The sequence below is a fragment of the Daphnia magna genome, linkage group LG2 (genome assembly GCF_020631705.1).
Source record: "Daphnia magna isolate NIES linkage group LG2, ASM2063170v1.1, whole genome shotgun sequence".
NCBI lineage: Eukaryota > Metazoa > Arthropoda > Branchiopoda > Diplostraca > Daphniidae > Daphnia > Daphnia magna.
In genome coordinates this window covers 4,506,836-4,522,829 of record NC_059183.1, presented here as the reverse complement: position 1 = coordinate 4,522,829, position 15,994 = coordinate 4,506,836, and the positions used below count along the sequence as shown (strand labels likewise).

Sequence of the window (15,994 nt, the reverse complement as noted above, 5' to 3'; positions counted from 1 at the left end):
GTCTTTATCCTAAGCTTTTCCGCTCAAGAGCTGCTTTTAACCCATTTCATTATGGACTTTCATAACTTAACTATACATGTGAAACTTTATTGATTTTTTTATTGGCTTCAGCTTATATAGAATCTCAATGTTGGATTAAAGCAGCCCTGAGATATTGAACACGCTTTTCTATTCAATCAGTCTCGCACTTTCACGATACCCCTTCTTGTATAATAGTGTCGGTTGACTCAACGAACCCTAGTAACCTACATAATTTTGTTTTGTTGCACACAGCTTTTGGCAGCGATAATATGGTTTTCATTGAATTTTTTGAAGTTTGATTGGATACGGAGATTGAATGGTTAAAAAAAATGGGCCCTCTTGTCCAGGATGAAATGTCGATGGAACAACATGGTACAAACCAGCAAGAACATTTTCCAATTCTAGTATCACAAATCCGGATCTATGAAGAAAATGATTTAGATATTTAGACCAATAACAGTCTATCGGCTACATCTAGACGCCTAGGCTTACCTAAATGCACCGGAAGATTTCTTAGTGAATGCACCAGCTTGGGAATCGTTTTCAGCGAGAGAAATGCACAATACGTCAAAACCAATTAAAAATTGTTTCGGACCTTTGAGGTCGATCAACAGATCGCTTGTTTTTTCTAGGGTAAATTGATACTTTGGATTTTTCGGGTAGGTAAGAGGATTATTAGCACAACCACCGGCAGTTACTCCTTTCCATCGATCGTTTTTTACCTGTAAAACAGCAATTTATAGTAGATCATTGGCAATAATTATATTATAATTTAAATCAAGTTAATGATTCGAAATCAGATCGGGTGAAAAAGAAATGTGTATATGGTGCACTTACTTCGTCTTTATATTTGTAAGGTTTCGTGATTTTCTTTAGTTCAAACGGGCACGTACTATACACCCGTAGACTGTAGTTTATGGTGTTCGACTTTTCATACTGGGAAATAACGAGAGTGTAACGTTCCGTGCCTGCCTGCGCACGGAGAAGTTTGCATAGATAGTGGGGGCTATTGATACGAATTCCGTCAATGTAAGGCGGTGGATCGGCTAGACGACGGAAAGGATGAAATTATAAAAGAAAATTACCTTAAGTTTTGCGTAAACCGATAAAGCTATAAGTTACAAACCAGGGTAGTATACATGCTTTCCATCATTCTTGTATACTAGAACGGTTATATATTCCTTATTTTCTCGGAAGTCTTCTATATCGGTAATGTGCTGCAAAAACCAAAATGTCCATTTCAATTTAATCTATTAGTAGTAAGTAGTAGTTGTAGTAGTTAGTAATCAAGAATTTGTCCTACACGTGTCAAAAGAATCCAGACGGCTGAAGATCCAGGACTACGCACCGTTAGGCTGAACTGAGGATTCTCTCCAATATTGTACAAATCTTTTGCCGGTCCTGAACCAGCGTTCCAACAGCTTTGGCAAGGGAACAAATCAATAAATCAATGGTAGTTATTAAATGAATAATCAACAATCATTCACAAAGTAATAATTGTACCTTATTATTGAAAAAGTGTGCGTGAAAAGGGAAGGATTCCAGCTAAGGTATACGACGTCAAAAAAAGAACATAGGCTATCGTAATCTATCCAGAACACTCCGTTGTCGAAATTGGCAGCACTTTCTGGGTTATAGCTCAAATGTTTCTTGAGTTCGGTTGTCCAGTGTGTAGCATCGAGTTCTGAGTAATTGCCCTTCCATCGAACATGCGACCATGGGTTTTTCAGCATTATAAGACGAACTCCCTGAATTCAAATTTGCAAAATCAATCGAGGATTCATAACACAAAACCAGCTTTCTAGAACACACTTTCACTTCGCGTATGTCTAAGAGAGCATAGGCGTGTGCAGAAACTAATCCCGTCCGAACCTCATCTGCATCATTCATTTCGCCAGTCGCTACGGTGACAAGGACATCGCCTTTGTGAAACCTATCGTAAAGTTTCTTGAAAAGTTCGTCTTTCTTAAACTCTTCCCCACTGCTAGATTTTAAAGCTACACGTTCGGGAATCCAACCGGTCAAGGCATGCAAATCGATATTCTATACGTAATACACAGATAAAGGGTTACACAATCATCGGTTGTTAATCTTCTTTTAAAGATTGCTTACACTATTAGAGCCAGGGAAATCGTATCCTCCCATAACCTAAATGTACAAAAAAAACCAATAAGACTGCATGTTTAAATGAATAAATAAATAAACAAATAATAATAATAATAATAAAAAAAAACTATAAAAATTTAATTACGCCCACCTTCATGTAAGCTTTCTCTAACAAGGATACCCACAATTCATTACGATTCACCTTAAATGAAAGTTTAAGTGGCTTCAACTTATTGGTGATAAATCAAATATACTATAGGAATACCGAGTATGAACAAAGAAGTTCTCCGTGGCGTCCCACCGGCAAAAAGTCATCAATGACAACCTTCCGAGAAACTCCATTTATACGCAATTTGATCATGTATTTACCGCTAGGATTGTAAACTGGCATGCCACTCCTGTTTTGCGGGTAAATGATATTGGTGATTAGCTTTTTGCTGAACCGTTTTTCATATTGGGCTGAGACCTACATTAAATCGATTAAAATGACGTCATGAAAAACCGTTGGACTTCACTTTACACTTTGTAAAGAAATTGATGCTTGTTTGCTAAAATACGTGAACTTACAGCAAGCGAGGCGACGAAAGAGCAATCGGAAACGACTGTTTGTTTGATACTGAAACAATCAATGTTTTCAATTACTTTTGGGTCTTCGCTTATCTCATCTGCTCTTGCCCATCTGGAAAGTGATTTCTTTTGCTTTGGCGAAAGAGACAATTTTCCATGTTTGTCAGAGAAAGAATACGGGAAAATAAAACGTTCTTGCAGGTCGCCTGCCATGAAAGGGACATATTCTCGTCCGTTAATCAAAGATGTGATGGCTAAAACTTTTTTTTCTTCCACAGAATACGATTGGGACCCAGACACTTTCAAGGATGAAATCGAAGACTGATCAACTGCTCCACTTCGTAAAGTCTGATAACAGGCAGCAAATTAGCAAAACCTAGAGCATCTCGTTTCTCAAATAGTACATACTGTTGCTAAAGCTGATGCCTTGGCATTAGTTGATTGAGGCTTTGCTTTTAATTCTTCTGCACGAGTCAATGCTTGCATAGCTAACTTCTTGAGCTTTAATTGAAGGTTTCTGTCAGTGGTTGAATTAGCCTATAAAATAAATTCAAAGCAATAAAAACTTTACTTTTAAAAATTATGAACATGGTTGACTGACTGCTGAACTGCAAACTTCAACAGCTTTAATATAAAGTGACAATGCATTTTCGCTGTCTCCTACTTCATCTACTTCCAACGCTTTATTAACTGAGCAGCGGGCATTATTCAAAATAGATTGCTGTTCCTCAGTCAAAGAGGCCACCACATGAGATGATAGATCTGTATGGAAACAATGAGAGACAGAACTGTGATGTATCTATATGTCCAAGATAGTTTTATGGTTACCCAAATACCAACTTACATAAATTTCTTAATGAATGTGCTCGCTGTCTATACTCGGTAGCTTTGACTGCCAATGTTGCTGGTGCACTTAATTCTGTGGCTACTATTCCTTCTAATGCAATAGCAGCTTGTTCGTAATAGTAGGCAGCTCCTTCATGTTTTCCTTGCTGATCAAGAACAACCGCTTTTTTGCCGAGTTCTATGGCTTGCTGTAAAGTTGTCCCAGAAGAGGCCATTTTGTCTTAATAAACTTAAAGGTTTGTTGCACTGAATAGCATGGTATAACTAAATGAAGAGGAACGATTTTAGACAAAGGCAACAATCGACCGAGTGATTGTGTAATAAACTGTGAATCAGCAATCCATAACGGGGCTTGTCAAAAGTCGGTGGTGCGCTGACTGAATGGTACTGTAGCAGACGAATGAGTAATCGCCAATTTGACAGAACATAAACAAAAACGCGAAAGAGAAAAATACAAGTCTAGGTTGCCAATTGGTCATAAAGAGAGGCCTCAGCCCTCAGCCCTCAGTGTCAGTGGTAAATATCGAGAAAGAGAAAGAATAAAACTTTGACTACTCGCTTTCTCTGTATGCTGAAAACTAACGATTATGTTCTCGGCGGTTCTCGGTTACGGTTGTAACATTGGCTGGATGTCTTTTCGAATCTAAAGTTGTGTTTTCTTACACACCCATAACCTGAACTTTCTTAGGTTATCCAACCCGACTAATTAAGGCTAGCCATCCATTCCATCCCGACTTTCTAACTTATAATTATTCTCAAGGGGTCTTATAATCCTTACACGGCTCTTTGGGGTTCTTTCCAACATCCATCATCCCTCACCATCTTTGCGAATGGCATCTCCGATCTCTCTTCATGATTTCAAGGAAAATTAATTGATAGAATTGATTCATTCGTTCATCTTTTGTGGGTGTAGCCAAGACATTCCTTTTTTTTTTTTGCGCCTTACTCTTATCCGGGTCTCAATTACCTGGCTTATTACTAGTACAAAACCATATATGAACTACTGGCGGCGATAAAATGAATACCATTGTTGTCCAAATTTCGTGATAACTATAAATGATGGTATTCAGTCGATTTTTGACTGGCTGGTTGCACAATTCATTAGGTATGATTTTTCGATAATGTATTACTTTTTACATGCCCACAATACACTTGAACTTACTGAAAGACCAACATGTTTCGAATTGTTCATGTTGTTCACCGAAAGAAAAAAAAAATGAGTACATTGTGTGTGGTGTCGGTGGATATAGAGAATATGAGGGAAGAAAGGGAAGTTCGGATAAGAGTATGATGTATGACGATGACGGGCGTGGGTAGTCACATTGCCATTTAATCGTTCCCGTGTAAGACGAGCACTTATCGATCCGGACTCGACACAAAAATTTGTTATTTTTGTTTTTTCAATCAGCATGCAAATAAGTTCGATGAAACAGAGTCACTCATTACCCTTACTTTTTATTACTTCAAATATGTTTGAAATGTTTTCAATTGCCTTTTCTTTCGCAAAAACTAATTCAACGAACTATGAACCGTTTCGGGGTTCACCACTGAATCAAAAAAGGGAGGGGAGGGAAAGAACACACCCAGCAAAACAACAACCATGATGAAGTGTCAACATTCACAAATAACTTGTTTGCCCTTTTTTCTTTGTTCACTTACGAGTATTTTTTTTTCTCTCTCTCTCTTCCATCGGTCACTTTGCACAAATTTAGTTAACTTTTACTCAATCAGAATTTCTTTTTTTTTTGGATATAAATGGCCACCATTCACAGATGGGTATATAAGAGAAGGGGTGAGAATATCATAATTTTTAGAGCGCATAGAGCGGTGTAGAAGAAAAGGGAAGGAGGAATAAAACAGAGAAAAAAAAATTAGAAGGGAATTTTAAAAAAATGAACTAATAAAAATAAAAACGATGACATTTTAGAATCTGCACCGCACCACTGGCCTTACCGTAAATAAAGAACAAATTATCAAGTAGGGAAAAGAATCATAGTTGATGAGATGACAAAATGTTTAACTTGGCTTACACAATATTTATGATAACAAAGACACGAGTCAAGTATATAATAAAGAATAACTCCGAAATGGAAGAATAAGAAGAAACAAAAAATAAAAAAAATAAAATAAAAATAAACAAAACACGTCACACATTTTTTTCTCTCTGTCTAATAATAATAATAATTGAGAAAAAAAAAGACTCTTGGTGTGGGAAACCAATACACAATAATTATAATGGTTGCTTCACGATTGAAAAATAAAATAATAATATTTGAAAAAAAAATGGGCTTATTTCTCAACTCTATATGAATTACTCTCAGTGGGACTTCTAAAACACGTCTTCCGACCACGACATGTTTTGCTTTTTTTTTTCTATTATATGTATATTTATATATATGTGTCGAAAAAAGAGCGTATCACAACTCAGTCCGAAAGAACTCTTGTCCTCCGCAAAAATTGAAAAAGGAGACGACTATCAGCTGTCTTTCTTTAACTTTCGACCTCTGAAAATTTTGTAATTTCTAAGAGAAACGAACATTTTTGTCGAGTAGGAATGCTGACGGTTCTATATGTTTTGTTTTTCTTTTGTTTTTTAAAGATTCAAAGTTTTGTTGGCCTTTTTTTTTTTTTTTTATTTATCTCTTTTTTTTAATAGAAGGAAAATTCTAAACTGTCCGTATTGTTTTGTTTTTTGCACGTTCGGAAAAAAGGCTAAAAACGAAGAAACCAAAACAAAACTAAAAAAAAAATATAAACTATTTAAAAAAATTTAAAAAAGTTTCGTTTCCTGTTCCAATGAAAAATTTCTACTGTTACGTTAGCCAAAAAAAAAAAGTGGGAGGTGCGAGGCAGGGCATTGAAGCAAGTGCGCCTTGCGTGTGATTGTTCTTCTACATGAGAAAAAAAAACAATAATAATATCCGCATTCGCAACCGCAAAATTGTTTTCCCATGTTGTCAAGCAAAGAGTTCCGCCAGAGAGAGAGGGAGAGCAAAACAATGTCCACAATATTACCGATAATACTCCGAGAGAAAAAAAAAACAAAAAAAAACGGGGTAGAGAAAAAGCATAAAGCTTTGCAACCGTAGTAACATTCGATTGCATAATCAACGGGGAGGATTAAAAGAGATAATGAGAGCGTAAAACTGGGAGGTTGAAAAGAAAAATGGCAAAAATTTAGCCCAACACCGTTCGATGCGCGGACAACATCGGAACATGATGAAACGATGCTCTACTAAGGGCGAGCGAAGCTATCAACTAGTAATATAAGCTACGTGATTTTGGTTAACGAGACAGCGAACGACTACAATGTCAAAAGGGAGCATTAATCTTGTATAAGAGAGAAACAAACAGGAGGGCATTTTATCTATTTGATGTAACAATTGAAAAAGAACGAATTAAAAAAAATTCAGAGCGCATCGCTAGTTCAATTCCGACTGTTTTCATTCACCTTTTATCTGACACAAAATGAAATGTTCCCCATTCACAGAAAGATAAAAAAAAAAAAAAAATCTAAATGGAACTAATGCGGGGAAAAAAAGAGAGCGCTGTTCAGAATGCAAATCGAAACAAAAGCTGTGTTGATGGATGCTGATACGCGTCGCCAAAAAGAATGAAAACGAGCTGAAAGGGTTATTATATATTCGCTGTCTCAAGTATGGGCGATGAAAACAGGCGATAGGCTTAAAAACGCGTGCGGGAACCGCCTAATCGCAAAAAGGAAATATTCTTTAAAAACAAAACAAAAAGGGAAGGGCAGCTAAATCAGTATTGGCTTAAGCCCAAGTTAGCGGTTTTTAAATTTCTCATTTGTTTTTTTTGTGTGTGTTATTCTTGAACCGTGCAACTCAGGAAGGGGGTGATTGCAAGACTCCTTTCACCAGCATGTGGTCGATTGGTAAGGAGTTCGAAGGCCTTCTGCGCAAGTTTAAAGAAAACAACTTTTCATTAAAAAGATTATTTTTTTGTTTTATGTTTTTTTGTTTTTTTTTTTTTGTTTTTTGTAGGAACGGGCATGCTTGATTTCTGTTTGACTCGCTTTCAAATAAACGATTGTCCCGCACTTGTCCCTCTGTTCAACTGAATAGAGAAATATCATTTTTGTCAAGGAGATTTTGTTTTTGCGTTTCACACGATGGTCTCTCAGTCTACCCCATAAAAGACGAGACAAAATAGAAAACCAAACGAATTTTTTTCTTTCGACTCGACCCCATAATCCATCTCGATAATATCTCTTTTCTGTACTGCCGATATGTCTACGTACACGAAAAACATTAAACCCTTTTAAATCCGTGGACTTGACTAGACCACAACAACATCCCGAAAACATCGCCATCTAAACAGTTCTTTCTCTTCCAGCCAACAGGGGGAGGGACGTTTTCTAAAGTTTTAAATTTAAAGGACAAAAGAAAAAAAAAAAAAAATGGAAATATGTCAAAAATAAAAGAAATTGCATTGGGTTGATTTTGTCTTCCTCTCGAATGGGTATGGCATTTTTTTCTAAGCGCTCTCTCTTGTGTCCGATGACAATTTCATACGCCCCCTTTTCAAGAGGTACTTCCGAACTCACCTACACATACACACACACACACACATACACACACATTCTCTTTTCCTATCTTGGGTGCGTGTTCTTCTCACCGGGCTGTAAAAAAAAACAAAAAACAAAAACGGATTAAAAAAATAAAAAATAAAAGGGGTGAGGCAACGGGACTGTCATTTTCATCTGGTAGCATTTGGCCTCGAATCTAGAAAATCCTCTGGTCAAAACATTTTGGTTTTCTTCTTCTGTGAAGGCGGACTTGGTCCGGTACCGTGATAAAACAGAGTCATTTGGACAGACAGTGGGAAGGGGACCGAAAAAGAGGGAAGAATTCCGAGCTGACAAGTCTTCAAAACAGAATGATAACAAGCCCTCCCCTCGAAAAAAGAAAAAAAAAAAGAAAAGGAAAACAAAAAGAAATCCGTCGAAAGGTGAAAGAATCGAAAGAAAATTTCGTGAGAGTCGACGACAAATGATGATCTTGAGTCACGAGACCATATTGAAACGAAGAACGTCTTCCAGAGGATTTGAGAGAAGAGAAATACACCGACTGTGTGTGTGTGTGTGTGTGTGTGTGTGTGTAAGGGATGTGAGAGAGAGAGAGATGAGTAGAAACTGAAAAGAAAGATAAATCATCTGGGATTTTTTAAGGTGGAAAGATACACAGGTGAACCGTATAAAAGTTCAAGGAAATGGAAAAAGAAAATGTGTCAGCGTCGGCGACTTGGAGATGATGGAAGAGAAGAGCACAAAGATTATGTCTCTGCTTAATGTTTTTTTTTTTTTTTTTCCTTTTTTTTTTTCTTTTTTTTCTTGTTTTTATATTTTGTTTTTTTGTTTTTGTTAAATGGGCATTGTCTGTGTGTGTTTGTGTGTGTTGTTTCTGCATGTGGCAACTGATTCACAGAGCCAAGGACGAGGCGAGGGCGGCCGGATGAGGCAACACGATAGGAAGGTGATAGAATTTGCATGAATTCCGGAGGCATTTGCCAGAAACGGCATCTCGGCACACGGTAACGCGCATGTCTGTAATCTCCACATGATCTGCGAGAATGAAAGTTGGATCAATGATTAGTTGGGCGATCGTCGTGACTAACGCTAACAACAAAAACTAATTTCTGTTGCCATTGAAAACGTTAAGGAGGCTCATCATTTTACCGTCGAGAAGGTGGATGTACTTGCAGGCAGCGCGTTTGCATTCGCCGTACTTAAAATCGCGGCAAACCGGGAGGGTGTCCAGTAACTGTAACGAAAAGTTGTCAAGAAAAATTCAAATTAGACATCGACAATTAAAAAAAACAACAACAAAAGAAATACACAAATATGGCACTTGGGCATCGAATGATCAAATTGGACATGAGCGGGGAATCATTTAATTGGGAAATACTTAAGAATACAATAAAATTGAATAACAATGAAACACATTTGAAATGGAAGGCAACTGTTGAAGAATCGATTATTTGTAGGAGGAGGCCTAGAAAATGGAATTGGAGGTTGAAGAGGATTGAATGTCATCGTGAAAAGCAGTTTTTCTTTTTCACTATGAATTACTTTTTTAAATTTTTATGTCGTCAAAACTACTGAGAAACATGCTGTCAATCAACTTGAAGCAAAAAGCGTAGAACATCTTAATCATAATCAAGCTCAGTTAATTTGTTGTTTTCTTTCTACGAAGCGAATTAGCAAAGAATGAAAAAAACAAAAACAATAAGGCTGTTCTACCATGTTATAACTACTTCCTGACGTCAAAGATAATTGACACGTAATGACTGCTAAGTTCAATTGTAAGCTCATTAAATGTGTGCAAAAATGAAAACACACACACACAAAGAACATTTTTGGGGGTTTTGGGCTTATGTAACGTAGAGAGATATAGTAGTAAATGTATATAAAGTTACATGTAAAAGTAGCAAAACAAAAAAAAATAAAAATAAAAAAAAAAAGAGAATTGTTTAAGCACGGAATTGCAGCTGGCCAACAAGAATGAAAATGCAATTTGCTTGCTTACCATACCACACGGAACCAGGCAGAGAAGGTCAAAGCCGAGCATGAATGCGAACTATTGAGAAACCAAACATCGTTCTTTTTTCCATAATCAAAACTTGGTATGTCATTGAAAAAAGGCTATCGAAAATCGTAGAGTAAAAGGCGTTGGATGTCATTTGCTTGCCCGATTGCAATCAAACACAGACGTCAAAGCAGTTTGATTTCTTTTATGTTTGCAGGTGGACAAATCAGTTTAAAATGAAAAAAAAGGCGTTTCAATAATTCCCTTAATAAAAACGAAACATGATAGGATATTCTAAAAGCTTAATTTTCAAGCCCCCCTCCAGAAATGTGTCAAGCAAGTAAACACCTGTCACCAAGAATACGAAAAGCTGCTTATCTTGTAATACAAGTGACGGGATGTTTCGAATGTCGTGTGTTGTGACGAGAGGCATGAAATCATGGCCACGAGAAAGCAACGATTGGGAATACAACAAACACCGCGTTATTTAGCACAAACAATCTACCACTCTTAATAAAAATCATAGCACAGCAGTAAACGAGAGACAAAAAAGAAATCCCATTCGGGACTGAAAGTTCAACGTGACTACCATTTCCAAGAATGAAAGAGAAAATTGGGGCACTTACTTGGCCTTGTTCGTCAGTGTAGTTGACACTGAGAACGTTAGTCGATACTGTGAGGACGGTCATCACAATGCAAATATCCGAGAGTGTAGGGATGTGGGTATATTTGTTGATTAGCAAAACCACCACCAGAGAGCATTCACCACCACCAACCAAGAGAAGATGTGGTTGTGTTCGTGCAAATACGACATCCCGACGTTTCAAGCAAAAACAATAACGGGCAGAAGACACGGTTGCCAAACATTATTGCAATCCAGGCAGGCAAAACAAATTAAGAAACACATGCGTAGTTTTTTTTTTGTGGTAATGAACACACATGAAGGCGTGTGTCGGATTCGCCGAGGATGAATCCATTGAGGCCAGGAAAAAAAAAATGACGGGCAAAGCAGAGCCGAGATGCATGCAAAATAGGAGTAGAAATTATTCAAAACATTATTAACAGAATTTCTTTTTTAAGTTCTCATTCCTACGGCAGTCAACACGAGTCACCAAAACACAACAGAACAAGGGGAAAAAAAAGAGAGATTTTATCAGGCAAAGATAATGCAAATCCACCAAATCATTTTTCTTTCTTAATTTTTTTTTTTAACAATGCAACAATCAGGCTTCCATTTGATAAATAGCAATTTAAATAATAATCCCGACTTGCAGGACAAACTAAAAAAAAAAAAGAAAAAAATTACGAAATAAAATGAAAAATATACTTACCTGCCAAATTATGCCGCCAGAGTGATTGAGGGGTGAATATACGTAAGCCGGAGGCAGTAAAAGAAAAAAAAAAAGTCGAGCACTACCATTTGTTTCTTGGTTTGGCTTTTTTTCCTTTTTGTTCCTTTTTTTTGGTTTTGTACTTTTTTTTTTTTTTTTTTTTTTTTGCTATCTAATCAAGCGAAGATCATTCCAAAGAAACCCAACGTTCTGCGTCACAAACACTTTTTTTTTTTGGTTTTGTTTTGGCTGGCAATCAACTACATTGTGTGTGTGTGTGTGTGTATGCTGCTGTACGGTATATGTATAGCGTATAGAGTTTGGCTGATTAATATGACGTGTTCTGCTGTGTAGTAAACGAAACGATAAATGTTTTCTTGAAAGGGACGAATAAAAACTTGCTTTGCACTACAACGACGACTACGTTAATGAACAAGTGTTTACGGGCCAGTCAGAAACGATTATCAAAGCATTTCTAGCGTGTGTCTGCGTTCAGGTAGACGATGATTTGAAGCTGAGGATGCCGCAAGGCGAAGAAGAAGAAGAAGCAAACAAAACATAAAAGCTTGGCTAGAAAACAGGGGAAATGTTTCTAGTCCTTTTTGAAGGGAAAAAAGAAAACGGAACTTTGCAGATAAAGAAATCAAAAACAAAAAGGATATATGGAAAAATGTAGTTTTGTTTTTCTGAAAAAGGAAAGGCACCCCACGACCACATAATGCAAACAACAAAGACTTCATGTAAAATAGAAATAAATAATTCATGTTACACGAAAAAGAGAGAAAGAAAACAAAAATGGAAGTTAAGCTATGCGGTCGTGGCCAAATAAAAAAAGAGCACAAAAGCCATTTGTTTTTATTTTCTTTAGGTTGTTTCGTTTTTCTTTTGAAAAACAAAAACCAAAAAAAAAAAAAAAAAGAATCCATTTAGAATGGATTCCAAGAAAAAGCCAATGCTGATGCCAAAAGTTTTAGTTCAAGGTGTTTTCTTTTTACGTGTTTGTGTGTCGTATAGGTGTTTGCGGATGTTCTATCGATATCCGACAGCAAGAAATAAAAGTTAAAAGGCAGAAAGAGAATTGTAAGCGGATGACAGACACACATGGATAAAAGATTTAAGGATCTTTTTTTTTTCTTTCAAGCGTTAGAGATAAAGATATGTTAAAAACAGGTAGGGAGCGAGGAAGGGCGAAAATGTCAAAGGAAGTAGAAAATAAAGAAACGAATTCATGAAAAGGTCCTATAAATTCAGCAGCACGGCCAACAGATAAAGGACAGAATGCAGAGCTAATAAACAGGTGATTCGTGTTATTATATGGAAGCGTTTTGAAATTAAACATAAAAAGAGAGAAATTCCGACTGAGAAGGAATATCCTCCTCCGTTCACAGAAATGTAAACTGAGGAGCTTTGCTTTTTTTTGTGTGTGTGTCTGCATACTTTTGTGGCCGTCTAGAATAACTTAAAACCCAATCCAACTGGCGAAAAAATAGTGATAATTTTAAGAAATTAAAAAAAATAAAATAAAATAAAAAGGAGAAGGTGTCTGGAATGTGAAAGGATTCATCTGGGAAATCAGGGAAGGGCAACAGGTGAGCGGTGTGGGCGGAATAGGTGGGCAATGTGAGCAGTAAAAAATGTCAAAGAGGCGCGTAAATACGAAGGTCAATAACGAAAACTCATGCACAGATCAAAGAAGCCATTATTATTAATGAAAATATTTGCCAATACATGTACAACACAGCGCCGAATAGCCATTGGGGAAAAAAAAATTAAAAATAAAAAAAAAGGACAACTGGGTGTAAATAACATGGGGAAAGGGGGACGGGCAAGAGGAAAGAAAAAAAAATGGATATTTAATTTTCATTTTTCCTATCTGAATAAACTGTTTCTGTGTGTCGAATATATTGTGTAGGTGCATTGGGGAAAACAAATTCGTGTACGAGATATCAATTTAAATGCCCGAGAAAAACGACAGGCCCCGCCCATGTCTACAATTGAATTTTGAATGTTCAATGAATTATTCAACGACCAATAAAAACGGATTCTTTTTTTTTTTTTTTAACTTTTTCTTCTTTAAATCGATCAACGACGTATACGAGAACACACAAAAAAAAAACAATAATTTTTTTTTTGGTTCCAATTTTAGACCTTTCGCAAACCCTCGCGGCCAGAAAGACAAACAAAAAATTCGATTCACGACTGGTAAAAAAATTATTAAAACGAATATTTTAAAATCTCGTAAAAAAAAAAACGCCTTTTGTTTGATTGGCACTAAATAATCAACACTTGGGTAATTTTCTTTTCTACAAAAAAAAATAAAAAATAAAAAATAAAGTGGGACATAAATGTAAAGGTTATCGAACTGTCTCTGTGTGTGTTTCTCGTGTTGTTTTGGTGGTTTAAATTTTTTTTTTTCTTTTTTTTTTTTTTTGTTGTGTGTGTGTGTGTCTGTGTCGGAATGCGTGTTAATAAATTCAGCTGGATGCATGATTATTTGGATGGCTAGAAATAAAAAAATAAAACAATCACCGATCACCGGACAGAGAGATGAGAAGATAAAAAAAAAATATTTCGGTAGGTAAGAAAAATATAATAAAAATAAAAATAAAAATGAGAAGAAAAAAAAAAGAGCAGCGGGAGACAAGGATAAGTGACGGTATTTTTTTTTTATACCCACCTTTCAGCATTTTTTTTAAATAAACGATAAAAAGGGGGAAATTTCTTTAAAGCAAAAAAAAAAAAAAAAAAAAAAAAAAGAAAAAAAAAGTAAATTGGGAAATAAATTTTTTTTCTCCTAAATTGCACTCAAGAAAAAAGCTTTAAGTTTCTATTTGTTTTTTTTTGTTTTGTTTGTTTTTTTGCGTGTCACCGAGTCCATGAAACTGAATAAATCAACGGAGGAAAAAGAGCGGGGCGATTCAAGGGAAGGGGGAAACCGGAAATGCAAATGAGGGCAGGGCAAACGTCCAAATAACAAGAGCAAAAAAATGTCATGCACTTTCTCGCGGCATCTACTAAATATATACTTGGTATAAGTGAACGAACAACGCCACAATAGTTCTAGCACAGCTTCCATGAATTTTCCACTCGCCATTAGCAAATCAACAATGTCCGTCTGTGTACGTGTGTTAGTCCGTGTTATCCGTTTTTTTTTTTTTTTTTTTTCGTTTTTTAAATATAAGATTCTACTTGATTTTCTCTTCTTCTCCACATTTGGACACAAACTGAAAGTTTTTCTTTTTCTTTAAGGGGTGGCTAAATAAAATCAACTATTTTTTAATAACCGGATTTATCTCCGATCAAGAAAGTGAACCTTCTCGTTGCCAATAATAAAAATTCAGATAGAACGCGAAAAAAAAAAAAAATTACTCGGGAGTTTAAAAAATTTACGACGCAAAGTGTTTCGATACTGTGAACAAGTGACTCGATATACAATCAAAAGGATCTCGGGGAGAAGAAGAAGAATATGAATAATAAAACAGGGGAAATCTTCCAATGGCTGCAGCACTAAACATTTAAAAGAACCATGTAACAAACGTGAAGCAAACAAAAAAAAATGATTGCGCATTGTCTTCCGAGTAAATGCTTAAAAAAAGAAAAACGCAACGTTATTTAAACTTCTTTTTGCACTCAGCAGATTGAAAATCATGGGCAAAACAAACTGTGGCAACTACCATCGTAACGCACTCTGTGTTGTTTTGTGTGTTGTTATCATGTGTGTGTGTGTGTGTGTGGTGCACGACGAGTCAAATAGCAACTGTAGCAAAGAAGTTTTTTGACCAAATAGAGAGAAAGGAAGGAAAGGAATTTATAAGGGTAAAAATAATAATAATAATAATTCTGTTTGAGAGTTTGCCGATTTGGGTTTTGGTATTCCCCCCCTCCAAGAAAATTAAATTTGCGTCATAACGAAGTGAACATCTCCGTTTTTCGTTTTTTCTTTGGTCGGGGGGGGGGATTGTCATAAAAGATGACGTGGTGCGTGTTTTGTGGAAAGATCGGGAAGGCAAGGTTTCCGAGCGTTATAATAATAAAAAAAAAGGAAAGGGTGTGGGAATATTTCTCAGGAATTGGAGGGGGGGGGGGAAATAAAGATGAGGGTATTAAAAAAAAAATGGAGAAAGGAGAAAGAAAGCGAAATAGACCAGCACGTCCAACCACATCCAGCTCTCCATTTTAAAAAAAAAATTTTTAATTCTCTTCTTCTTCTTCTTCTTTCCGACATTCCCACTCCTTTCCTTATATATATATATAAATATATGGTTAAAAAATATGAAATACATATATATATTTTTCTTTTCAAAAAGGAGAGGGAATGTCTGTATGAATCTTTGGCTTATTCAACACATTTTGGGTTCTCTTCGTTCGGGACGGGGACGTAAAGCGGGGCAGGGTATCAATATCTGTCAGGTGAACGTGATATGATGAAGGAAGTATACATGGCTTCACGAGCGATAATTGAAACCGGCACTTTTCGGTGTGTGTTTGTGTGTGTGTGTGAATAATCTGCTAGCAACTAACGTCGAGAATGGCCAACAACGTTCGAACGGGGAGGGATGGCGCATAAGAATC

The 15,994-nt window shown here is 36.3% G+C and overlaps 2 protein-coding genes across 10 annotated transcripts in view; both read right to left on the bottom strand.

Moving 5' to 3' along the window:
* Window positions 1-84: 84 nt before the first annotated feature.
* On the bottom strand, window positions 85-4,019 carry LOC116915764 (calpain-7). The gene is made up of 14 exons (XM_032920889.2): window positions 3,539-4,019; window positions 3,296-3,456; window positions 3,103-3,231; window positions 2,695-3,042; window positions 2,393-2,593; window positions 2,279-2,329; window positions 2,134-2,169; window positions 1,834-2,064; window positions 1,525-1,769; window positions 1,325-1,442; window positions 1,148-1,238; window positions 859-1,067; window positions 514-743; window positions 85-442 (listed from the first exon to the last, which is right to left on the bottom strand). Exons 1-14 carry the CDS (start codon window positions 3,753-3,755, stop codon window positions 298-300), a joined length of 2,412 nt encoding a protein of 803 aa, XP_032776780.1. The 5' UTR covers window positions 3,756-4,019; the 3' UTR covers window positions 85-297.
* Window positions 4,020-4,646: 627 nt separating this feature from the next.
* LOC116915763 (box A-binding factor) overlaps window positions 4,647-15,994 on the bottom strand; it is a 57,238-nt gene continuing 45,890 nt past the window's right edge. For all 9 annotated transcript variants that reach the window (XM_045169920.1, XM_045169919.1, XM_045169918.1 and 6 more), the window contains 3 exons: window positions 10,718-10,764; window positions 9,242-9,326; window positions 4,647-9,127 (listed from right to left, as the gene is read on the bottom strand). In XM_045169920.1, the coding sequence (XP_045025855.1) occupies window positions 8,985-9,127; window positions 9,242-9,326; window positions 10,718-10,764 (275 nt within the window). In that variant the 3' untranslated portion in view covers window positions 4,647-8,984. The remainder of the gene's footprint in view (window positions 9,128-9,241; window positions 9,327-10,717; window positions 10,765-15,994) is intronic.